The following is a 25048-nucleotide window of genomic DNA, read 5'->3' as shown; positions in this document are numbered from 1 at the left end:
TGCAGTGCTAAGGACACCTTTTAATTGCATCACATTTGCCAAACTTTGCCTTAAATGTATCACAGTAACTGACAGTTTTGACTGAAAAATAAAGATCACTGATACGGTTTGGCTGTGTCCCCACCCAAATCTCATCTTGAATTGTAGCTCCCACAATTCCCATGTGTTGTGGGAGGGACCCGGTGGGAGGTAACTGAATCATGGGTGTGGGTCTTTCCTGTGCTGTTCTTGTGATACTGAATAGGTCTCATGAGACCTGATAAAGGAGAGTTTCCCTGCCCAAATTCTCTCCTGTCCCTTGTCTGCCGCCATGGGAGACATGCCTTTTGCCTTCTGTCGTGATTGTGAGGCCTCCCCAGCTACGTGGAACTGTGAGTCCATTAAACTTCTTTTTCTTTATAAATTACTCCATCTCAGGTATCTTTATCAGCAGAGTGAAAACAAACTAATACAATCACAAACCGAAACACCACGGTGCTTGTAGAGCATCATGCGACTCTCACGGGGTGGCCCTGCCTATCCCCTGTGCCCGGGTGATAACCGCAGAGCACACCTCCCCCTGCTCCCCAGAGTGCTGGCATAGGAAGATTTCTGGACTGGACTGGGGGGGTCACAGCTCTGTTCTGCTTTTGTCCCTAATTAGGTATGTGGTCTGGGTTGTTTCACTATCTCAGTTTCCTTTTGCCTTCTAGAATGTCTAAAGCTTCTCATGGCCCCAAAATTGTTACTGGTAACAGTAAGAGTAGTGACAGCACCCACTGAGAGGATCTATTGTGTTTAAGGAAACATGCTGTGTCCTTTACATGAAGTAGTTCATTCACTCACAACCTTTACTATCCCCATTGTCCAGCTGAGAAAAGTGAGGCTCAGAGGTTAGCCAATAAGGAACAGAGTCAGGACCTGACTGTGGGCCTGATTCTGAAGCCTGCGTCCTACTCATTCTGACAGTGCCACTCAATTCCATCACTACACTTATACGTGGCACATACCCTAATAAGCACTGAACTCAAGATGCTGCTTGGCTTGGCTGGCAAGTCCCAGAGAGAAGCTGCTCCATGGGCTTCTGGACACTCAGAGGCTCAGACAGGGCCTCTGTCCTCCCTCTCACTCCTGACCCTTTAAACCACTTGTTCCATGTCCCAGACTTGCTTTTGTGGGGAATTGATGAGATATTAACGAAACTGGCTAAGGGGTGATCCGTACCAGAGCACCAGCTTTTAAGGGTCTTGTGGGCAAAACCTACTGAACCATCCAAGAGGTGGCAAAAAGGCTGTCCTACAGCACGATCAACCAGGACTTCAAACGCTGTTTCTGAAAACATTCAGTCCAATTAAAGTGCTGGAGCAGCCACACAGCTGCACAACAGACTCAGTCTCCGATGAGCTATTTCCCTGTGCCTGTTACTTCCAGTCACAGGCCATGCTCCTGAATCCAGTCACTGACAAACTCGTCTCTTTGGCTGACGGTAGATGGGGCCAGTGTGGATGGGTGAACCTGTTACAGAGAAGCCTCCTCTACAGCACCACACTTCTGGCTACAGAAGGATTAACACATACAAAAGACTCTTGTCATGATCATTCCCGCAGGTCACATATACATTCTAACAACACAAAAAACAAACGCACAAAACATCTCTAATTAAAAATGTGTAGAAATAGCTGGGCACAGTGGCTCATGCCTGTAATCCCAGAACTTTGGGTGGCTGAGGCGGGCGGATCACTTGAGGTCAGTTTGGGACTAGCCTGGCCAACATGGTGAAACACTGGCTCTACTAAAAATATAAAAATTAGCCGGGTGTGGTGGCGGGTGCCTGTAATCCCAGCTACTCAGGAGGCTGAGGCAGGAGAACTGCTTGAACCTGGGAGGCGGAGTTTGCAGTGAGCTGAGACTGTGCCACTGCGCTCTAGGCTGGGCGACAGAGACCCTTTCTCAAACAACAACAACAACAAAGTGTAGAAACGATGGGGTTAAAATGAATACTTTTTAGTCTGATCAAAAGAGGAATTACTTTTTTACTTGTTGCTGTACTACACTGAAAAAAATTTTTCACACAAAATTATTTTGTCAAGTTCAGTAATTTTTGCCACAACAAATTTAGAAGTTTGGACAAGAATATATTTTACTTTTCTCATAAAAGTTATACCAAAAATACATTTTTTCTTAACTTAAAAATATAGCTTCAAAAAGCAAAATTTGAGTTGTTAGAATTCATTACACATTTTATAAACAGCAGTGAAAGGAAGAAGACAGCAGAATGGATTCAGTTTTTAAATACAGAAATGTTCATTTCACAAGCTTGACTTTGTCCTTTAATAACTTAAAGGTAGGGTTCTTGCTGATTTTCTTGTTAAAAATGACCAGGAGTTCCTCTTCGGATCTGTGATGCTCATCTGTCACTGTGTAGTACTGAGCTAAAACCTTCACAAAGAAAAACATCAAATGAGTGTATTTCACCTGGAAATTTATCTTAAAATGTTCTGTCTTTAACCCAGAAATAGGACAACAGTAAAAAGTAAAAGAAACCCAGGAGTAAGTTACTCAGGTGTGCTCCACTTGTGAAAACCCAGGTAGCAGCCACGTGTGGGGGCTTGGCTATGTGTGAGTCACCCTGAGATACAAAGTAAAATAAAGGAGAAGAAACCATTGCTCTGGAACAGGCAAAAGAGAGCAAATACCTAGAACAATAATTTCCAAACAATAAAAATTAAATAAATGGAGCCTCTCTTCAAAGTCTTATAAACAAGCCCAAAATCTAGAAACCACCCTGGCTGAGGCTGTGTGAGGGGCTTTGGAGCAGCTTGAAAATCACTGAGACACACACAGATTTTCAGTGTTTTAGGTGAAAAAAGAAAAAGCAAACAATTGTACATTTAGAAATCAGTTCTCCCCAGCTGTTAGACACGTGGGTTTGTTCATATGCCATACCTTTTTCCTTAGCTTTTTTATTGTTATTTCATTGTCTGGGGCCTGTTTCAGAATTGCTTTAATCGTTCCCTTCCAGTTGAATTTACCTACAATATAAATAATAATATTTAAGACAAATGTTTTGTTTTACTATGAGAAGGGTAAAGAAACAACTTCTGCAACACCTATTTGCTTCCCAGGAAATGAGTTAACCCCCTAATGAACCGGACTCCACAGCACCATGCATCTGTTCAATTCCAGTGTCCTAGAAGCACTCACTACCCTTCAAAGGACTGGCTCTTAGAGTGAGCAGGTGCCCACGTGCCATCGGTATGACAAACTCCTAGAGTTGATTTAATGAACTCAACACAGATTTCCTAAGAATCCACTAAGATCATGGGGCTGTCCCTGCACAGTAGGGAGGACAAAGATGAGCAAAAGCAGCCTGACCTGGAATGAGAGAGAGGACAATCACAAACTATTAAAGAGGGACTAAAAGTACTCATCGAGGGGACTTCTGCTTCTGGGAAGATGGAGTGGACATACTTTCCCCATTCCTCCTGCCCGCTACAACTGAGAACCCTGAAACTATACACACAAGAAACATAGGAAGATTCTGAAAGACAGAGACCAGCCGGGACCTTGGGGCCTGCAGAGCAACACGAGGTGAGCTTCTTGCAGCCTGTACCCCAGATCTGGAGCTCAAGAAGCCAGCAACCTGAACACCAACAGCCACAGACAAAACAGTTCCAACAGAAGCCCGCGCTCTTGGCAAAGAACCAGGAAACGGCAGCCTAGCAAGACAGAAAACTTTTGTACAATAACCACCCTACCACAGCCTCACATCACAGAAAAAACGGTGGCTCCACCCCCACCTACACCAGCAAAAGCCGAGTGGGGAGGCTGAGCTCTCTACCTTTGCCAGGCTGTAATGAGGGATGGTGTCACAGAAGGCCAAGCAGGAATTCAGGGTTCTCAACCATACAGGCCAGTCATGAGGCTGCCCCTGCTGTGATGTCAGTGGAGCCTGCACCAGGAGCCCTGCCCAGCAGGAGCAAGAAGTGGCCGTCCTCAGGTGCTGATGGAGGCTCAGTGGGGAGCCTGGACTTCCACCCCCACCTGACAGCAACAAGGCCGTGCCCCTCTACAACCACCAAAGACATGTGAGAGAAAGCCAGGTAAAATTGAAAGCATAAACAGGATCTCACACCTTACAAAAACAACTAACTCAAAATGAATCATGGACTTCAATATAAAATGTAAGACTAGGAGGCATTTAACATAGACCTGAAATTTGCTGAGAGGATATATCTTAAGTGTTCTCAACACACACACACACACACACACACACACACACAGGTAAACTATGTGAGGTGATAAATGTGCTAATTAGCTTGATTGTAGTGACTATTTCACAATGTACATGTATAATAAAACATTAAGTTGAGCTGGGCATGGTGGCTCATGCTTGTAAACCAGGCACTTTGGGAGGCTGAGGCGGAAGGATTGCTTGAGCCCAGGAGTTCAAGACCAGCCTGGGCAACATTGCAAGACCTCCATCCTCACAAAAATTTAAAAATTCGCTGGGTGTGGTGGTGTGTACCTGTGGTCCTAACTACTCAGGAAGATTGCTTGAGGTCAGGAAGTTGAGGCTGCAGTGAGCCATGATCACACCAATGCTCTCCACCCTGGGCAATAGTGAGACCCTGTCTCAAAAAATAAAATAAAACACAGTAACACATTAAGTTGTATACCTGAAATACATAAAATGTTGATTTGTAAAAAAAAAAAAAAAAAAAAAAAAAGTTACCCAATAAGATAATTTAGAAAACAAAACAATTTTTAGGCTCTCGGGCTAGGTAAAGAGTTGTTAGTACAATCCATAAGATAAACTGATAAATTAAACTTTATCAAAACAAAACCATTTGCCCTAAAAAAGACTGTTCTGATGAAAAAACAAGCAACAGACTGAAAAAAATTCACAAACCATATGTCCCACAAAGGAGTAATATTTAGAATAAAAAACTCAAATCTCAACAGTAAAAAAAAAAAAAAAAAAAAAAATCTCACAAAAACCACCACCAAAAAACCCCCAAACAACTCAAATTTACTTCAGAAAAACTGACTTAGTTCACACAGAAACTTGCACATCAATATTTACTGCAGCTTTATTCATTAATAACCAGAAATTAGAAACCTCCCAGGTGTCCCTCAACAGGTGAATGATGAAAGAAAGTGTGACGCATGCATAGCATGGGATACTTCTCACCAATAACATGAATATTATCAGTTCAGCAGCCTGGGTGAATCGTCAGAGAAAAATGCTGAGTGAAGAGTCAATCTCAAAAGGTTACATACTGTATGATTCCATTCATAGAACATTCTGAGATTACAGAAATGAAGAACAGATGAGTGATTGCCAGAGGCTAAGGAGGGGGTGGGGGTAAGAGGGAAATGGCTATGGCTGCAAGAGGGCAGCAGGAGGCAGCCTTGTGCGATGGCGATGGAAACAGAAGCGGATCAATGTCAACATCCCGGCTGAGATGCTGTACTACAGTTGTGTAAAGTGTTATCCTGGGTGGCAACAAGGTAAAGGGTACGCGGATACATAAGGACGCCTGAGTCTCCATTATGTCTTACAACTGCATGTAAGTCTACAAGGATCTCAAAACAAAAAATGTAACAACAACAACAACCACCAAAAAAACCGTTCCAGTTGTCCCCCTTGAACTGTAGGGATCAGAGTTCCCAGACCCCCAGTGGATACCTGAAATCACGATGGTGCTGAACCCTATATATACAGTCTTTTCCTCAATATTCATGCATATCTATGATAATTCTCCACTTATAAATTAGGCTCAGTAAAATATTAATAACTAATAATAAAATACAACAATTTTACAATGCACTATAATAAAAGTTATATGAATGTGGTCTCTCTCTCTTTCTAAACACCTTATTGTACTATCCTCACCCTTCTTGTGGTGAAGAAGGCACAGAGCAGGACAGCAAGAGATCTCGCCATGCTGCTCAGAACAGCAAGCAATGGAAAACTTATCAATTGTTTATTTCTGGAATTTACCATACCACAGATATGGGGGCACTACTGTTTACAAAGTTGAGAAGGGGGTTTTAAGCTAAGGGATCTAACCCAACACTGGGAGTCACTGAACTCTGCTAATTAAGCTGCAGGCCCATTTGAGTCCTTGGACCTGTTCTGAACTGCGGGATCCTGGGGGTTGGGGGAAGTGGCAGAGAGATGACGACTTGCCACCTCCCGACAGGTGTGAGTGCTTCAGACCTGAGGAAGCAGGAGAGAAGCTTTGTGTAAGAGGCAGCATTTCAGAGGGCCCGTGAAGGCCAGGGACTGGATTCTGAGGTTGAAGATATAAGCAAGGAGATCCCAGAAACAGGCCCAGAGATGGGCAGGGGCACAGCTGAGGGGACTTCTAAAAGGACAATGAAAGGCAGGGACGAGAGAGTTGGGGAGGAGCGAAAGGGAACGGTCTCAGAAAGCTATATTAGGTTTATTTAAATTCCCAAGATAACATACATTTCCAAACTAGATTGCTTTACTTTTCTCCTTAAAGACAGTGGGTGAGAGGCACTGTAAGACTGACTCATACACCCTAGAGAGCTGATTTTACTTTCAAATTCTTATACATGCCTCTGGAGGGTAAGACCCTATCAGAAGTTCCCGGGTTACACCTTCCTCCCCGAGAAGGGGGCATCTATCGGCCCCTCTCCCAACCTACAAGGGACCGTGCATTTCTTTTCTCTCTCTCTCTCTTTCTTTTTGAAAGTCGTATGCCCATGGCTCACTACAGCCTCAAACTCCTGAGCTTAAGTGACCCTCCTGCCCCTGCCTTTCAAGTAGCTGGGACTATCAGTGAGAGCCGCTGTGCGCAGCTGTGCTCTTGGAATGACAGCAGTGATATACCTTTTGCAGGAGCCTCATGGTCTTCTGGTTCTCCGCCCTCAGGATGCTCTGGGAGCTTCATCTTTTTCTTCTTAGAATCTGTTTCAACTAAGTATTTGGAAAGATTTTTTTTAAAGAAGATTTTGCATTTATGCTAGCAGCTACCATTTAATGAGACCTTATGCGAGCTAGGCACGCTCCACATTATCATCTCATTTCTTCTCCAGGCTGCCTAGCCAGCCCCGGTTTACAAAACGCCAGGAGGGTTTTATCCTCCTCCATGCTGGAGATGGGACGAAGGGAGTTGAGAAGTGAGGTCATTTGCCTGGGCAGGGCCCAGCTCAGCCTGGCCACAAAGCTTATGCTCGTTCCCTTACTTGGTTCAAAACACAAAGTCTAGCTGGGTGCGGTAGCTCATGCCTGTAATCCCAGCACTTTGGGAGGCTGACAGGGGCGGATCACCAGAGGTCAGGAGTTCGAAACCAGCTAGACTAACATGGTGAAACCCCATCTCTACTAAAAATACAAAAGTTAGCTGGGCCTGGTGACACATGCCTGTCATCTCAGCTACTCAGGAGGATGAGACAGAAGAATCGCTTGGTGGAGGTTGCAGTGAGCCGAGATCGTGCCACTGCACTCCAGCCTGGGCAACAGAGCGAGACTCTGTCTCAAAAAAAAAAAACAAAAACAAAACATTAAAACCACAAGCGCACACACACACACACAACACTAGGTCTAACAGGATTAAATACCCCAAATTCACAGCTTTCCCGGTTTTCAGACGAATCCTGGAGCATTAGCCAGCCACTTACCTTCTGAGTGCTTCCGCTTCCTCTTTCCTGCACCCACGTTTGCCTCTTCCTCACCAGCACTGTCCTTGCGCTGCTTCTTCTTCTTGCTCCTCTTCCCTGCAGAGCCGTTGGCCTCAGGGACTTCCTCTCCACCAGCCCCAAGGTCAGCCTCCTGTCCCTTTTTACGCTTCTTAGGCTTCTGATTCCTTGAGTTTTCCTGGTGGTTTTCTAATTTTAGTTCTTTCTTTTCTCTTTTCCTTTTCTTCTGCCGTTCTTCCTTTCTTTCTCTTTTATTCTTCTTCACCTCCCCTTGCTGTTCCACGGCATCTTTCACTTTGGAGGGTGGAACCTTGGTGGAGATTTCTGCACGAGGATGTGCCACTGGGTGGAGTGGCTGTTGATCCTGTTCCTTACTGACTGGTTCCTTATGATTAAGCAAAACCAAGAAACACATATTCATTTTAAATGTGTAAACAGAGTTGTCACATTATTGCCTGGGCTACTACATAAACTGTTCAAGAAAAATGGTTGATTTTATCCCTTACCGTTTTATAACTGTGACCCCCCACCAGCAGCTAAAATGTAGCAGTAAATATACAAAATGGGAAACCACCTCCCCCAGTCCCCACCCCTCTGTCTGCACGGAACAGACATTTTCATTCCATTGGAAAAGCGAAGAATCCTTATGTCGCTGAAGATAAGACCTTTCATTCCAGTTCACTATTCGCCTTTCAGATAAGAGTACTTAGGGGTGGTAGGAACCACTGGATGTATGTGTCTGCAGACCTGGGTTCAAGTTCCAGTTCTGTTAACTCCTAGTCTGGGCAAGTTATTTATCTGTTCCACACCTATTTCCTCATCTGTAAAATGAAAGGTAGTAATTCCTGCCTTACACATGGGCGGATGAAACGAGGGAAGATCCGTCACATGCTTGTTAGCACAGTGATGCCCAATAAACCAGCCCACTGTGTGTGAAGAGTTTTGTAAATTATCAGCATTGGAAAATGGTAGTTATTATCATCATCATTCAGACTAGAAAGTTACCATTAGAAGAAGGGTCACCATTCTCACTATTCTTGTTTTTTTTTTCAATGGAGACAGGGTCTTGCTCTGTTCTGTTGCCTAGGCTGAAATGCAGTGGCACAATCTCAGCTCACTGCAACCTCCGCCTCCCAGGCTCAAGCAACACTCCTGCCTCAGCCTCCCAAGTAGCTGGGACCACAGGCACAAGCTACTATAACTGGAAAATTTTTGCATTTTCTGTAGAGACGGGGTCACCTATTCTTTACGTATGGAGGGGTCTCTCTCATGGTTACCACTGTTAAATGCATTACTATTATTATTATTATTATTATTATTCTGAGACAGAGTCTCACTCTGGCACCCAGGCTAGAGTACAGTGGTGCAATATCAGCTCACTGCAACCTCCACCTCCCAGATTCAAGTGATTCTCCTGTCTCAGCCTCCTGAGTAGCTGGAATTACAGGCATGCGCCACCACACCTGGCTCATTTTTGGATTTTCAGTACAGACAGGGTTTCACCATGTTGGCCAGGCTGGTCTTGAACTCCCAACCTCAGGTGATACACCCGCCTTGGCCTCCCAGAGTGGTGGGATTACAGGTATGAGCCACAGCACCCAGCCTTGCATTACCTTATTAAAATCAGCACATAGATCCTACTTTAAACAATGACATCAGCACAGTTCAGTCCCAATCCTTCCTGAACTCCCTGAGCCCCTTTCTCAAGAGATGACCTGGAGCAATTTATTGAACTGCTCCATGTTCCCTGATGCCTCTGGAGAGAAAGGGAGTGGCCAGTGGCAGCAGTCCAGGGTTGCTCCCGGGTGTGAGAAACCACTGAGCTGACGCCCCTGCAGGCGGGGTTCAAATTCCGTCTGTTAGTCCAGCCAAATGACAGGGTAAGTTACCTACAGTCTTCCTCCTTTGGGAGATTGTGGGTAGCAAGGAAGAACAATGTTGTCAAAACTGGACCCAATAAAAAAAAAGACTAGATTTCACTAGAGTGCAAGGACTCAGGACTTAGACTCAGACCTTAAGGCTCAGTCCTTGGCTACAGGAGCAGCATTAGAAAATGGATACTGGGAAGGCTGAGGCAGGATCGCTTGAACCTGGAAGGCAGAGGTTGCAGTGAGCCGAGATCATGCCACTGCATTCCAGCCTGGGCAACAAGAGTGAAACTCCGTCTCAAACAAAAAAAAAAAAAGAAGAAAAACAAAGAAAAGAAAATGGATACTGTAGGCCTGTAGGCTGGGCGCAGTGGCTCATGCCTGTAATCGCAGCACTTTGGGAGGCCAAGGCAGGCAGATCACCTGAGGTCAGAAGTTCAAGACCAGCCTGGCCAACATGGTGAAACCCCGTCTCTACTAAAAATACAAAAATCAGCTGGGCGTGGTGGCGAGCACCTGTAATCCCAGCTACTCGGGAGGCTGGGACAGGAGAATCGCTTGAATCTGGGAGGCAGAGGTTGCTGTGAGCAGAGATCACACCACTGTACTCCAGCCTGGGTGACAGAGTGAGATTTCTGTCTCCCAGAAATCTCAGAAAGAAAGAAAATCTCAGAAAGAAAAGAAAAAAAGAAAATGGATACTGAACTAAGGAGTTCAAGTTTTCTCAGTAGCAGTGGTTTAACAACATCAAGTTGTCAAGGCTCATGGGGAAAAGGGCAGAGGATGATGTCAGAAATAGACTTAGGAAGAAGGGGACAAAGAAACTTCACATCTATCCTTCAATTTTGTTGGTATCTTCTAGTAAAATATTATCATTATTATTATTATTATTTGAGACTGAGTCTTGCTCTATCACCCAGGCTGGAGCGCAGTGGCACAATCTCGGCTCATTGCAACCTTCGCCTCCCAGGTTCAAATGATTCTCGTGCCTCAGCCTCCCAAGTAGCTGGGATTACAGGAGCACACCATCACGTCCAGCTAATTTTTGTATTTTTAGTAGAGATGGGGTTTCACCATGTTGGTCAGGCTGGTGTCGAACTCCTGACCTCAAGTGATCTCCCTGCCTCGGCCTCCCAAAGTACTGGAATTACAGGCATGAGCCACTCCACCTGGCCATAAAAAAGAGAGGGAGGCACACATTTTCCCATCTGGCGGCTGCTCAATAAATAGGTAAAACAATTCTTCCCCATCTCCTTTCTACTTCATTACACACTCTTCTCAAATGTGGTGTCCTCTGTGATGCCCTCCCTGACTCTTTCCTAACCGAGCACCTTCTTCAGTCCTGGCCTCCCAGTGGCTCTGGCTTCTTCCCAGTGCCGATCAGGACCTGACATTACACCATGGACCCGTAGGTGGCTGTCTATCTCCCCCACTAGAACATAGCTCCAAGTAGCCAGGACCTTGGCCTAATTACGGTTGCATCCACAGTGATCAGGTGAACTGTGGTATAGGACAGATGGGGTCCTATCTGTGATGGGGTATAGGGCACAAAAACATCCGACCTGACATCTGGCAGAGTTACAGGAGGATAAACATCCAAGGTATGGAGGACAAGGCCTCAGGATCCTCTGCTCTGCACTACAAACACAGGGTATGCTGGGAGGGTCACAGTGCAAAGGTAGAGGTGGGGGATGACAGGCTGTGTTTCGCAGAGCTCAGGGTCTACCAGGGGCTATTTACTCCTTATTTTATTTAATGCTTAGTATGTTCATACTTCAAAAGGGAAACTGGAAAAAACTTTTTAAAACCCTGCAGTTGAAGCAATTTCAAATCTTTGATTCTTAGTTAAAACAGAAATAACTCTAAAAAATAGATGCCACCAAGATAAGGATGCCCTCTCTCACCACTCCTATTCAACGTAGTGTTGGAAGTTCTGGCCAGGGTATTCAGGCAAGATAAAGAAATAAAGGGTATTCAATTAGGAAATGAGGAAGTAAAATTGTCCCTGTTTGCCAATGACATGATTGTATATTTAGAAAACCCCATCGTCTCAGCCCAAAATCTCCTTAAGCTGATAAGCAACTTCAGCAAAGTCTCAGGATACAAAATCAACGTGCAAAAATCACAAGCATTCTTATACACCGATAACAGACAGACAGCCAAATCATGAGTGAACTCCCATTCACAACTGCTACAAAGAGAATAATATATCTAGGAATCCAACTTATAAGAGATGTGAAGGACCTCTTCAAGGAGAACTACAAACCACTGCTCAACAAAATAAAAAGAGGACACAGACAAATAGAACATTCCACACTCATGGATAGGAAGAATCAATATTGTGAAAATGGCCATACTGCCCAAGGTAATTTATAGATTCAATGCCATCCCCATCAAGCTACCGATGACTTTCTTCACAGAATTGGAAGAAACTACTTCAAAGTTCATATGGAACCAAAAAAGACCCACATTACCAAGACAATCCCAAGTAAAAAGAACAAAGCGGGAGGCATCACGCTACCTGACTTCAAACTATCCTACAAGGCTACAGTAACCAAAACAGCATGTTACTGGTACCAAAACAGATATATAGGCCAATGGAACAGAACAGAGGCCTCAGAAGTAACACCACACATTTACAACCATCTGATCTTTGACAAACTTGACAAAAACAAGAAATGGGGAAAGGATTCCCTATTTAATAAATGGTACTGGGAAACGGCTAGCCATATATAGAAAGCTGAAACTGGATCCCTTCCTTATACCTTATATAAAACTTAATTCAAGATGGATTAAATGTTAGACCTAATCCATACAAACCCTAGAAGAAAACCTAGGCAACACCATTCAGACATAGGCACGGGCAAAGACTTCATGTCTAAAACATCAAAAGCAATGGCAACAAAAGCCAAAATAGACAAACGGGATCTAATTAAACTAAAGAGCTTCTACAGGGCAAAAGAAACTACCATCAGAGTGAACAGGCAACCTACAGAATGGGAGAAAATTTTTGCAATCTACCCATCTGACAAAGGGCTAATATCCAGAATCTACAAAGAACTCAGATTTACAAGAAAAAAACAACCCCATCAAAAAGTGGGCAAAGGATATGAACAGACACTTCTCAAAAGAAGACATTTATGCAGCCAACAGACACATGGAAAAATGCTCATAGTCACTAGCCATCAGAGAAATGCAAATCAAAACCACAATGAGATACCATCTCATGCCAGTTAGAATGTTGATCATTAAAATGTCAGGAAACAGCAGATGCTGGAGAGGATGTGGAGAAACAGGAACACTTTTACACTGTTGGTGGGAGTGTAAACTAGTTCAATCATTGTGGAAGATAGTGTGGCATTTCCTCAAGGATCTAGAACTAGAATTACCATTTGACCCAGTGATCCTATTACTGGGTATATACCCAAAGAATTATAAATCATGCGCTATAAAGACACGAGCACACATATGTTTATTGTGGCACTACTCACAATAGCAAAGACTTGGAACCAACCCAAATGTCCATCAATGATAGACTGGATTAAGAAAATGTGATTAAGAAAATGTGGCACATATACACCATGGAATACTATGCAGCCATAAAAAAGGATGAGTTCATGTCCTTTGCAGGGACATGGATGAAGCTGGAAACCATCATTCTCAGCAAAATATCACAAGGACAGAAAATCAAACATTGCATCTTCTTATTCATTGGTGGGAAGTGAACAACGAGATCACTTGGACACAGGGCAGAGAATATCACACACTGGGGCCTGTCAGGGGGTGGGGGACTGGGGGAGGGATAGCATTAGGAGAAATACCTAATGTAAATGATGAGTTGATGGGTGCAGCGAGCCAACATGGCACATGTATACCTATGTATCAAACCTGCACGTTGTGCACATGTACCCTAGAACTTAAAGTATAATACTAATAAAAAAAAGGTGCCACATGAAGGGCAATGTAATGATCAGTTATACGGGTCCAAAGAGTCAATCTGTACATTCTGAAAGAGACAAATGGTAGGTATACTACCAAGATAAATTTTCATTTTGATGCCCACTTGCTGCCAAAAGTATTCTCTCTACATAAAATGAATCAACTCTTGATAATTTGACAAGAGTGAAGACCAGTGGGGTTCTGACCCCACTGTTTTTTGAAACTGATATTTACACAAAAATAAACAATGTAATCAACAATGTGGCTAAAGGATACCAAACCAAGATTTTCTACATATATAGTCCACATTTAGGGTCTCTATTAAACCATTTTGACTAACAGGTGGCTGATTTAATTACTCCAAGGGAATTCTCCTTCTAACAGAAGGAAGGCGCTGCACGCAGACTGCTCTTCTACCTTAACTGTAACCTTCAGAGGCTGCTGTGACCCCTCACCGCTTATCCAGAGGAACACCGAGTCACTATGTCCTCACCCTGTTTTATTTTCCTTCATGTACTACCACCTGGGATACTTTAGATTTTTTGTTCAGGGCCTGGCACAGATCAGGCACTCAGTTAAGTATTAAATAAATGAATGAATATTACTATTCATATTTTTTTTAGATACAGAAACTGAGGCTCAGAGGCTAAAAATCTGCCTAAGATCAAACGTCAGGCAAACTGCACAGCAGGGATTTGAACCAGGTCTGTCAGAAATCCAAAGCTCCTGTTCTTTCCCACGTACCTATCTCCCTGCCTGATTACTAAGCAAATCATTACATGCTGGCTGGAACCAGTATCAAACATTGGGATGAAACACCTTGCTCTTTACAACAAGGAAGTCTCTGCAGGGCATTCAGTTTCTTCCTTTCCATAAATGAAGGCACCAAGAGACTCTCTAAAAAAGAAGGCCGGGCCGGACGCGGTGGCTCATGCCTGTAAGTCCAGCACTTTGGAAGGCCAAGGCATGCAGGTCACCTGAGGTCAGGAGTTCAAGACCAGCCTGGTCAACACGGTGAAACTCTGTCTCTGCTAAAAAAAATACAAAAAATTAGCTAGGCATGATGGCTCGTGCCTATAGTCCCAGCTACTTGGGAGGCTGAGACCCGAGAATTGCTTGAACCTGGGAGGTGGAGGTTGCAGTGAGCCATGATCGCGCCACTGCACTGCAGCCTGGGCAACAGAGTAAGACTCTGTCTCAAAAAAATAAAAATAAAAAGAAGGCTGCCTTGACTTCCAAAAATAAGAAACTCCCATTTCATTATTACTAATCATTTTTGTCACACTGCAAATCTAAAATCAGATCTGACTTACACTGTTGGAAGCTTCAGAAAAGATATTCCACACCTGGTCCAGAATGGATTCATTATGAACTTTTAAACTGTTCTTCATCCAATTCTGTAAGAAACAAAAAGAAAAAGAACTATTGATCCCACTGGGACAGGTACACACAAGCTCAGTCACTGATGGGCCACACAGCCCCCTCCATCCAAGAAAGTCAATTCATACCTGAAATTTTGCCTTTTTCCTGGGAACGTTGTCAAAAGCACTAATTTGCTCTAAAAGTTCTCTCACTTTGGGGCTGACGTTGGGTCTCTTTATTAATTCACTAATTTTCTACAAAAAAGGAAGAAAAAAGAAAAACAATAAACAACCAACATGAGTTTCATGAAAGCCAACTGAAAAAGTCCTTGCCATGGCTAAAGCGTTCACGTTGTAAGCCCAGATTCTGTATTCATGTCTATGCTTAAAAATATATAGATTAACTTCTATTAACATAGCACTGGAGTCCTAGCCAGAGCAGTTAGGCAAGAAAACAAAATAAAAGGCATCCTAATTGCAAAGGATGAAGTAAAATTATCTCTGTTCACAGATGATGTGGTCTTATATGTCAAAAGTCCTAAAGAGTCAACACAAAAATTGTTAGAACTAATAAACAAATCCAGCAAAGTTGCAGGATACAAAATCCACATTCAAAAATCAAGCTGCATTTTACCTAACAACAAGAAACAACCAGAAAGAGAAATTACGAAAACAATTCCATTTGCAACAGCATCAAAAAGAATAATCAGGAATAAACTTAACCGAAGAGGCAAAAGACTTGTTTACTGAAAACCAAAAAACATTACTGAAAGAAATGAAAGCAGACACAAATAAATGAAAACCATTCTGTACTCATGGACTGGGAGACTTAAAGCTGTTAAGATGTTAATACTACCCAAGCAATCTATAGATTCAATACAATTCCTATCAAAATCCAATGTGCGTATATATACATTTGCAGAAACAGAAAAATCCATCCTAAAACTCACATGGAATCTCAAGGGACACCAAATAGCCAAAACAATTTCGAAAAGACGAATAAAAATGCGGATCTCATATTTTCTAATTTCAAAACTTATTACAAAGCTGTAAAAAGTTTCTGTAGTTTGCTGACCCCTGCTTCAGAGGATTTCATTGAGTGTGACAACAGCAGAGATGGAACTCACAGACCCATGCACCTCAACCTTAGGGCCTAGGAATGTCATCTGGTTTTTAGAGAATTACAGAGAGTGCCCAAAAGTGTGGCTGTTGGTCACCAGCGCAAACAGGATTTCATTAGCTTCTCAACCTGCTCTTGTAAGTCCTTTGTGAACAGAAATGTCCCCCTAGTAGTATGCTAATTCAGGAAGCTAGTTAATGTCTGAAAAACTCATGTTTCAACTCTATTATCAAATGGAGTGATTATTTTTTTATTGGTTTTTAGAAAAACACAGAATTTTCACATAGATGACATCTGTCTTTTCATTCTCCCCCCTTCCTTTCTGAATCCTTCCTCTTGCTACCTATTCTGTAAATGATCAGTAGCATTCTGAGAGTTATACTTCCAGAGTGAATTAGGGAGGAGTCAATGCTTCTGCCATTTCTATTGTGCATGTTTTCATACTATTTTAAAGTAGAAAATTCTCTACATTGATGAAAGTATCTTTATTTTGCCAAATTCTAATCACTGGCAGACATGACAGAGTAACATAACATGGCTTCAGTTATAAAAGCTGCATTATTACTAGAAGCAGGAAGAGATTAGAAGGGTTCCATTCAGTTTTACAGCCAAGGGAAAGCTAATGAAAATTCTAAAACATTTTTTCAAGAAATTAACAAAACATGTGGTTTAAAGGTATAAGGCACCACAACTGTTTTAAAGAACTCTTTTTCTTCCTTTTTTTTTTTTTTTTGAGACAGAATCTCACTCTGTCCCTCAGGCTGGAGTGCAGCGGTACAATCTCAGCTCACTGCAACCTCTACCTCCTGGGTTCAAGCGATTCTCCTGCCTCAGCCTACCGAGTAGCTGGGATTACAGGTGTCTGCCACCACGCCTGACTAATTTTTTGTATTTTTAGTAGAGACGGGGCTTCATCATTTTGGCTAGGCTGATCTCGAACTCCTGACCTTGTGACTCGCCTGCCTCGGCCTCCCAAAGTGCTGGGATTACAGGCATGAGCCATCACGCCCGGCCAAAGAACTCTTTTTCAAGAGGTTTTAGTTCAACCTGTCTATCCTAGGACATGAGGTTTCCAGGGCTTGTCTGCAGGGATGACACATTTAGTCTCTTGGGCTTCCAAAGAAAGCGGAAGCTGTCAAAGGAAGCTACTCAATGAGTTAGAAAGACATTACCTGAATCCACGCCTGCTGTTTAATGTCGTCTTTGTGGGTTTTACCTTCATAACCTTTGCCACCATACTTCTGATCTTCACTTATGCATTTCACGTGGTTTTTATAGTCATCACCCCTTTAAAGTGATCAAAGGTTCTGCCATTAGACTGATAACCAAGTTGGAGGTGTTAATACCAGCATGCTGCCACTATCTTCTGTAGCCTACACTGTGTATTTTCACACGTGTCTACCACACAAGCACCCCAACGATTTCACTTATTATGTTTACAACCTCCTGGTCAGAACCACATCCCCCTTCCTCCAAAGTCTTCAATATAAAACGCATCGCGAAAATTTTCCCCCATTTTTGTAAACACCTTAAGTTAAATTGATAGGCAGTTTTTTTTTTTTTTTTTAGTCATAAGTGTATATATACTGAATAAACAAGAAAATAGTTCTATGCAATAGGGTCATTTTCTTAAATTACAAAAATCTCAATGACTTCCTGGTAATAGAATGGACAAGCAATAATTAGTTATAGAATAAATCAAAAACAGATACAAAATGGCAGCATGAGGTTACCAACAGTTCTGGATACCTTAGGGTCCTGGGAAAAAAGAAAACTCAATTTGCTCTCATATAATCTTTGTAAAGCTCCATGGGGTTCTTTAGGGAAATGCTGGGGACAAGGTCCAGGGTAACGAAAACTCAAATTTAACCTACTTTATGTATCAAGCTTCCTCCTAGGATTAGGTCTGAACAGAGGTTAGCAGTTTCCAAAAAATCACTGCTCTAGAATGAATTAAAACAGAGTTTTAGCCAGTACCATCTAAATGCCTCAGAGGACACTAGGGCAGATGCAGGCGAAGCTAGCTTCTCGCCTGGACCTTCTGAGGCTGAAGGGGAATGAACATGAAATTCAAGAGGGCAGCCCTCTGCAAATGACCCACCTGAAGAAATAGTGTCTAAGGCAGGATCTGTCCTATCCCTCCCGGCTAACTCCTCACATTCACAGAGGCTTCCTCAATGGAAGTGTCTCCTGACACTTGGGGGCCAGGAAGAGCCTCACTTCCACCAGCACCTCTGATTTTCCAGGGAGGACATAGTTTCCTCTGCTACCAGTCATCTCCCCAACCGTGAGCTCATAAATTCACTTTCTGGTCTGTAAGTCCATCTCTTCACTGTGACGGGCACACGATGTCCGAGGCCTAACGGAACTGGCTCTAAAACCCTGGAGCCATCTTCCATGCAGTTGGTTCCCTGGGTCTGGTAACAGTGGCAATGCAATAGCAACCAGTGTCACTGAGTGAATGCTCTCATCATCGTAATTCCCCTTCCCCTAGTCTTCTCTTTAACGTATTCTCAAAAAGCAAATTGTTTAGTAAAGCACATTTTTCCCCCTGGAGATGGAGTCTTGCTCTGTCACCCAGGCTGGAGTGCAGTGGCGAAATCTCGGCTCACCGCAACCTCTGCCCCCCAGGTTCGAGCGATTCTCCTGCCTCAGCCTCCCGAGTAGCTGGGATTACAGGCGCACACTACCATGCCTGGCTAACTTTTGTATTTTCAGTAGAGATGGGGTTTTACCATGTTGGACACGCTGGTCTTGAACTCCTGACCTCATGATCTGCGTACCTTGGCCTCCCAAAGTGTTAGCATTACAGGCGTGAGCCACTGCACCCAGCCTAGTAAAGCACATTTTAAAGCATCACACCGGTTATAATCAGTGGACCATACCAGTTTTTAGTCTTAATTTCGTTCCTCACATTTGCCACTATTTTTCCAAGCTTTGTGGGGCCAACGCTTCCAAAATTGATCTGGATTTACTATGAATTTACATGAATTCTGTGAAGCTTACCAGAAATCTTTACCACAGTCAATGCAAGAAAGGCATTCACAGTTTCTGCAAACAGACACATGCTTTTCCACTTGTATTTTCTTCACTGATTCACCACATGCATTGCATGTAAAAAATACCATTTTGAGGTAAATGGCTAAATATTCTCTATCCAAGACAGGTTTTAAGTCTTGTCCTAAGGAATAAAAGATAATATCATTATAAACTGAAACTTCTCATTTCATAAATGGCTCATGCAGCTAACTTTTCAACCATAATTTCACATGAAAATAACAGAGTCAAAGTTGATTAGCAATCTACATAAAATTCCACCATTCATATAAGTAAAACTGACATTAACAATGAGAATGGCTGACATTTACTGTGTCCTTACCATGTGCCAGGCACTATTCTGGAGGCTTTATGTGTATTCACTTATTCAATCCCCACAGTAACCCTCTGAGGGAAGGACTATTATTGTTCAGAATTTATATGAGGTAACTGAGACAGAGAGATTACATAACTTGCCCAAGGATGCACAGTTAACAGAACCAAGATTTAAACCTGGCAGATTGGCTCTCGAGATGAAGAGCTTTGAGGGTGTTAAATCTTACTTTCCGTAATACCTTAAACTCCCTGTATATGAAACTTACAGAAGGCATTGCAATTTAGGTGTACACTACAAACTATTTCAGGTCCTCAAATATACTAAGAACACAGCAAGAGGAAAACTGAGTGAAGTTTAGAAAGTGAAGAAGAGGCAATTCTATGGGCACAATTTCTATGGCACTAAAAGCATTCATATCAGTATTACTATATATCCACAAAGGTTAAAATGCGGACATGTGCCTCAGCTGTAGTGGACAGGGGCCTCCTTCATGTGGCAGCTTGTCGGACAAGTCAGAAAGAAATGGAACCATGTCCAGGTGTCCCAACTGCTGGGTGCTGAATTACTGGAGTTCACGAACCCAGGTGTCCTGAGCACTGCCCCAACAAGAAGTATGTCTGCACACGTACATAAACATCATTTTAAAATTTCATAGAAATGCTACTGTGCTGAAGAAAACACAAATTCATCTAAAAGTGTTAGAGAAGTCACAGTAATTTTCCACACTTACATAATTTTTTAATCACTAGATTTTAAAACAGCATTGTTGTTTTACATTATAAGTTTTATAGCAAAAATACTGAGAACCGTTTAACTCAGAGCTTTCTTTCTTATTATGAAAATAAAAGTGAGGGTCAAGTAAATCGATGCAATTTACTTCAGGGTAGGACTTCATCCAACAAGCTTACAGTACAAATGATCTACCCTTGGGTTGCAAAGAATTCCCATGCATGAAATCACCGTTGCTCCTCCACCAGCACTTCTGGATCACTGCTGGTGAGGCCACACCCATGCAGCAACCAGGGTTATTCATGTCCATTCAGCCTTGAATGGAGATGTACATCCAGGCTGCATCTCCAGGGTTTACAAAGGCCCAGCTGGTCTCTTGTGGAGGCCTCTTGCCCCGTGGGACACTATCAAACACCAGCTCAGCTTCTATGCTACATACAAACCACAGACTCCTGACTCTGGGGTCCCAGGCCCCACTCCTTAGCTCACTATCAGTGTATGTTAGTAAGCGGACAGCATTTGGTCAGCTACAACCTAGCACCAAATCCTCAGGAAAGAAAACATGACTCCTCTGGATGTGCTGCAGCAACTGTCAGCTTCTCATCTGGTTACTGTAAAGATGTGTGATACTGTCAAGCTCCTGGGAGCTGGAATCACTTTTCCCACCACTCAGCTTACCATTCTAAAACAGGCAGAGGAATGATCAACATGTCAGGCAACAAGAGCAGCTATCCTGCCTGACAAGGGAGAGCAAAGGCTGGAACAAGAGCCAACATCACATTCTCAAAGAGCGAGGGGTGCACTTTGGTGGAAGAGCAGGAATAACTTATTACTCACCAAGAAATACATTGTCATCACAGGCACAAGGTGAAAGCAGCTGTGATATGCCAAATTATCTGCTGAAAAACTTTCAAGCACTTTCCTAATAAGATACAACAATAAAAAACAGTCCCTGAAACTTAGATATGGCTTAGAGCTTGCCAACCTCTATTGCTGAGGACAATTCTATTTCTTGATAGAGTGGGAGATGGGAGGAAGAAAGGTTTTGACAAGGCTTAAGATTCAATTGAGAGATTCCTGTAGCGGCAGGTCAGGAATTAAAGGCCTAGGAAGGAAGCTGGAAACAAAATACAGGGACTGAAAGAAGCAGTGAAAGCAGTGATACTGACAAAAAGATACTCAAGAGTAACTGTGCAAAACATTCTATCTCTCTGGAGACTGGCTACACCCCACAGTGTAATTAAGTATCAATTCAGAAGATGATTAGAATCTGATTACACGTCCAGCTAAAAAATAACTGTCACATCATTTTCATTTGGTCTTTACTTGTTTAAGGCAGAATGGGTGGATTGCACAGGAAGTCAGACCCCTGTCTCTTCCTACCTTCCTCTGGATTTTTACACTAGCCATGAAATGGGAACAGCTGTGTCCACTTGCTTGACTAATGAGCTAATATCTGTAAGGAGCTCACCTCTCCCTTATTCCGAGCCTGGAGGACAGCCCAGCACCTTGATTACACCTCAAACCCAACCTAGCCCCAGGCGGAAATACCTGTAAATTATGCCATAAACACTTGCTTGGGCTTCAAAGAAAAGTTCAAAACCATCAAAAGCTTCCGTCAGCCTAACTGCACAGCAGACAGGGTGTCCCAGGTCTTAGTGCAGGCTTAATATTCATAAGTGTAAATGCTACAAACTTACAAAAAGCCGTCATGTGGAAATTCAGTCCCTCTAATGGAAGACAGCAAACATTGCCTAAAACAAAAAAGTAAAACGGTATTACTCAAATTCCACAAGACTAGATAAGCATGAAGGAAATTTAATTAAACTTTTAAATAATGTTTTGGCAAGTTTGGAACATTTATGCTTCTGAAATTATGAAAGCTTAAAACTGCATTACGACTTTGAGGACACCCAGTTGGCTGGGCTCCCAGGTGACAGACTTCAACATTTAGCCCTAAGTGTAAAAAGATGGCAGTTTTTTTTTTCCCTTTATGGGGCTGGATCTAAATAGAGTCCTCTTTTCCTTCCCTGGCTCCCCAACTCCCTCTGCCCAATGCCCAGTCCCAGTGCAGCCAGAGAGATTCTACATGCTTTCCTTCTGGCCATATGGGCATGTTAAAAGAGAAAGGCAAGCAGAAGGCAGTGTTCTTGGACTGGTTGAGAGCATACTTCCGTTCTTGCCCAGTCGCTTTAACTCAATTCGGCAGACATTTCCTGAACGCTGACGCCATACTATCCACCCAGATACACCTGGGCCCTCACGCACGTCCTCTGCGTGTGCTTCTGGCTGCGTCTTCGTCTGTCTGTATGGTCAGTTTACTGAGCTCTCATCACATGCCATACACATGAAAAAGATGATGGGGTCTGCACCATAGAACATATGATCCTTAGCTCTCTACGAAGCCATGTCCCATTTATGAACACGACTGCACCCAACACAACTAAGACTGCTTTGATCATACTACCTCCATCTGGAGAGAAAACCCAAGGCTCAGGAGGGTAAGTGAACTGCCCGAAGTCACAGTAAGTGGCAGAGGTAGCCTCAAAGACCAGGCAACAAGTCGAGGCTCCCACCCTGCCTCCATCTTGACCTGCCATGTCCTAGCCATTTGCTTGGTGGTTACTCAGTACCTAGGACGTTGAGGTCCTCATCCAAAGAGGAAAAAAAATTAAAGTCTCTACAAGATGGCTTTCCATGTAAAAATATTAGAACCCTAAGTCTTAATTATAAAGCCTGTGTGCAGTGGGCAAGGAGACCACCCATGTCACAGGAGAGGCTGTCAGGTGCTGGGCAGCTAAGCTAGTTGACTGGCAGCAGCCAGTGGTCAGTAAGGGGCTGGGAACTTGTTAGTCGTCTCTTAACAAGATGGTTGCCAGGTTTTGTTGGACAGAGCCCTGGCTCAGGGGTAGAGGATCTGAGCTGGAGCCTACATCTGCTAATGCCAAAAAAGTCATTAAAAACTAAATGACTTCAAGGTTCCTTAACTTCCCAGAATCTGTTTATCTGTAAAATGGATCTAATACCTAACTCAAAGCGTTGGGTGGAAAGTTAAATAAGACATCAGATATGAAAGCTTCATCCCTGCCTAACTGTAGAAAGGTTTTTCTGTGACCTACTAATTTGCAAATCAATGCTATTACACCCAGCTCCCTCCTAAACCCATGCTCCTTTAAATATGACCATCAACCCACCCATTTATCTTCATAAATTCACTCTAACCTTCTCTGGCTCCTCACCCCATGGGTGCCTACTCTACCAAGTTCCCTGAAAACATGCCCTTAGGTTTGGTTCTGAGATTGGAATGATTTTTTTTTAACCTTCCTCCCTCTATATTTTTTTGTTACTTGTTATTTTTTTTTCTTTTTTTCTTTTTTTTGAGATGGAGTCTCGCTCTGTTGCCCAGGCTGGAGTACAGTGGCGCCATCTTGGCTCACTGCAAGCTCTGCCTCCCAGGTTCAAGCAATTCTCCGGCCTCAGCCTCCCCAGTAGCTGGGATTACAGGCACGTGCCACCACGCCCGGCTAATTTTTGTATTTTTAGTAGAGATGGGGTTTCACCATGTTGACCAGGCTGGTCGTGAACTCCTGACCTCAGGTGATCCACCCTCCTCGGCCTCCCAAAGTGCTGGGATTACAGGCATGGGCCACCGCGCTTGGCCCTGACTATTCTTAAAATATTCTTGCATGCACATACAGACACTGACCTACACATTATTACCACCACTACCACTGAAACAGCCCACCTGAGGGGCCTGGCTGGCAACCCCAGGACATCCCTCACTGAACACTGTGACCCTGAGCATGCCACTGCCTCTTTAAACTTCAGGTTATCTCATCTGTGAAACAAGAAGTCAGGCCAACTTGACAAGACTCAAGCCCCTTCCACAGGTAGCATTCTGAGAAACCATGGATATGGTGCAAGAGAAGGACAGACAAACATACTCTGTCCACCATCCTGCCTGTACCTTTGTGTGTGGGGCTGATAAGGGTTACAATGGGTAACATTCACAAGGAGAGAATCTCTCCCTTGTTCCTTGCAAAAGCCCTGGGAAGTAGGTGCACCTATCTCCACTAAACAGATGAGCAAACTGAGGCACAGAAGCCATGTCTCTCCACCTCCCACCCCACACACTACATCACCAGCACTGTTTCAAACACCATCCCTTCACTCGCGAAACTGCCATGTGTCAGGCACTATGCTAGGCCCTGGGAGCCTGGGGCACAGTGTGAAGAAGTCCCAAGTGGCCCTCCTCTGCTAGAAATCAGGGTTGCAAATACACACCCCACCTTATTCCCACCCCCCTCTCCTCAGAGGCAGGTGCTGCAGAGAATCCTAACATTTATGGAGCACCCAAGCCCTCTCATAGGAGGTCAACGCATTTCTACGCATGTAATCCTCATCACAGTCCTCCGAGTTAGGTTCTATATGTTATGACAGATGAGGAAACTGAGGCGCAAAGAGGTTAAAAAACTTACACCAGGTAGTGGCAACCCAGATTCACACGCAGTAGTTATTCTGGTCCTAAGTACGTGCTCTGGACCGCTACATCCTAAGACCTCCTCCTCAGGGAGTGGATGCGGCCAAGGCTAGAGAAGAGCCCTGTCCCCAACATGCAGCAAGCCTGAAGCCCAGTCGGGAGGTGACCAACCGTCCTGGTTTGGCCAGGCCTGAGGGGGTTCCCAGGACGCGGGACTTTAAGTTTTAAAACTAAAACGAGTTGGTCACCCTAAGTCCAGGACTCCTGCCACTTCCCCAGAGCAGGAGTGAGATCTGAATGGAAATCCTTCCTCCATGCGTAACCCAGAGGGGCTGACGGTGTCCCTCCCCTACTCACTCTCTGAGCCCCAGCCTTCTAGGTCGGACCTCTGGGCCACCGCCCCTCACCTCTCAGTCAGCGCCCGCCAACGGTTTCAACCGGCCGCGGGGAGCACGTGGACTCGCCGCCGCGGCCCAGCGCCGCAGCTACCTGCCTCTTTGGATTCGCGGTGCAGAATTCACTGCT

General features: G+C 43.8%; 1 protein-coding gene across 5 annotated transcripts; it reads right to left on the bottom strand.

Moving 5' to 3' along the window:
* LYAR (Ly1 antibody reactive) lies at positions 1-25045 on the bottom strand. 5 transcript variants are annotated; one of them, XM_065544778.2, is made up of 10 exons: positions 24881-25045; positions 21744-21797; positions 18948-19122; positions 17114-17228; positions 14969-15076; positions 14774-14857; positions 7636-8038; positions 6845-6931; positions 2926-3011; positions 1-2418 (listed from the first exon to the last, which is right to left on the bottom strand). In XM_065544778.2, the coding sequence occupies exons 3-10, from the start codon at positions 19067-19069 to the stop codon at positions 2284-2286; spliced, it is 1140 nt and encodes a 379-aa protein (XP_065400850.1). In that variant the 5' UTR covers positions 19070-19122; positions 21744-21797; positions 24881-25045; the 3' UTR covers positions 1-2283. The 5 variants fall into 5 exon arrangements, with proteins under 5 accessions (XP_065400850.1, XP_065400849.1, XP_073895531.1 ...); XM_065544777.2 differs by having other exon boundaries at positions 24931-25045; XM_074039430.1 differs by lacking the exon at positions 17114-17228 and having other exon boundaries at positions 24931-25045.
* Positions 25046-25048: the final 3 nt, after the last annotated feature.

The sequence above is a fragment of the Macaca fascicularis genome, chromosome 5 (genome assembly GCF_037993035.2).
Source record: "Macaca fascicularis isolate 582-1 chromosome 5, T2T-MFA8v1.1".
Lineage (NCBI taxonomy): Eukaryota > Metazoa > Chordata > Mammalia > Primates > Cercopithecidae > Macaca > Macaca fascicularis.
The sequence above is the reverse complement of the archived record's forward strand: the minus strand, read 5'-3'. Positions and strand labels throughout refer to the sequence as shown.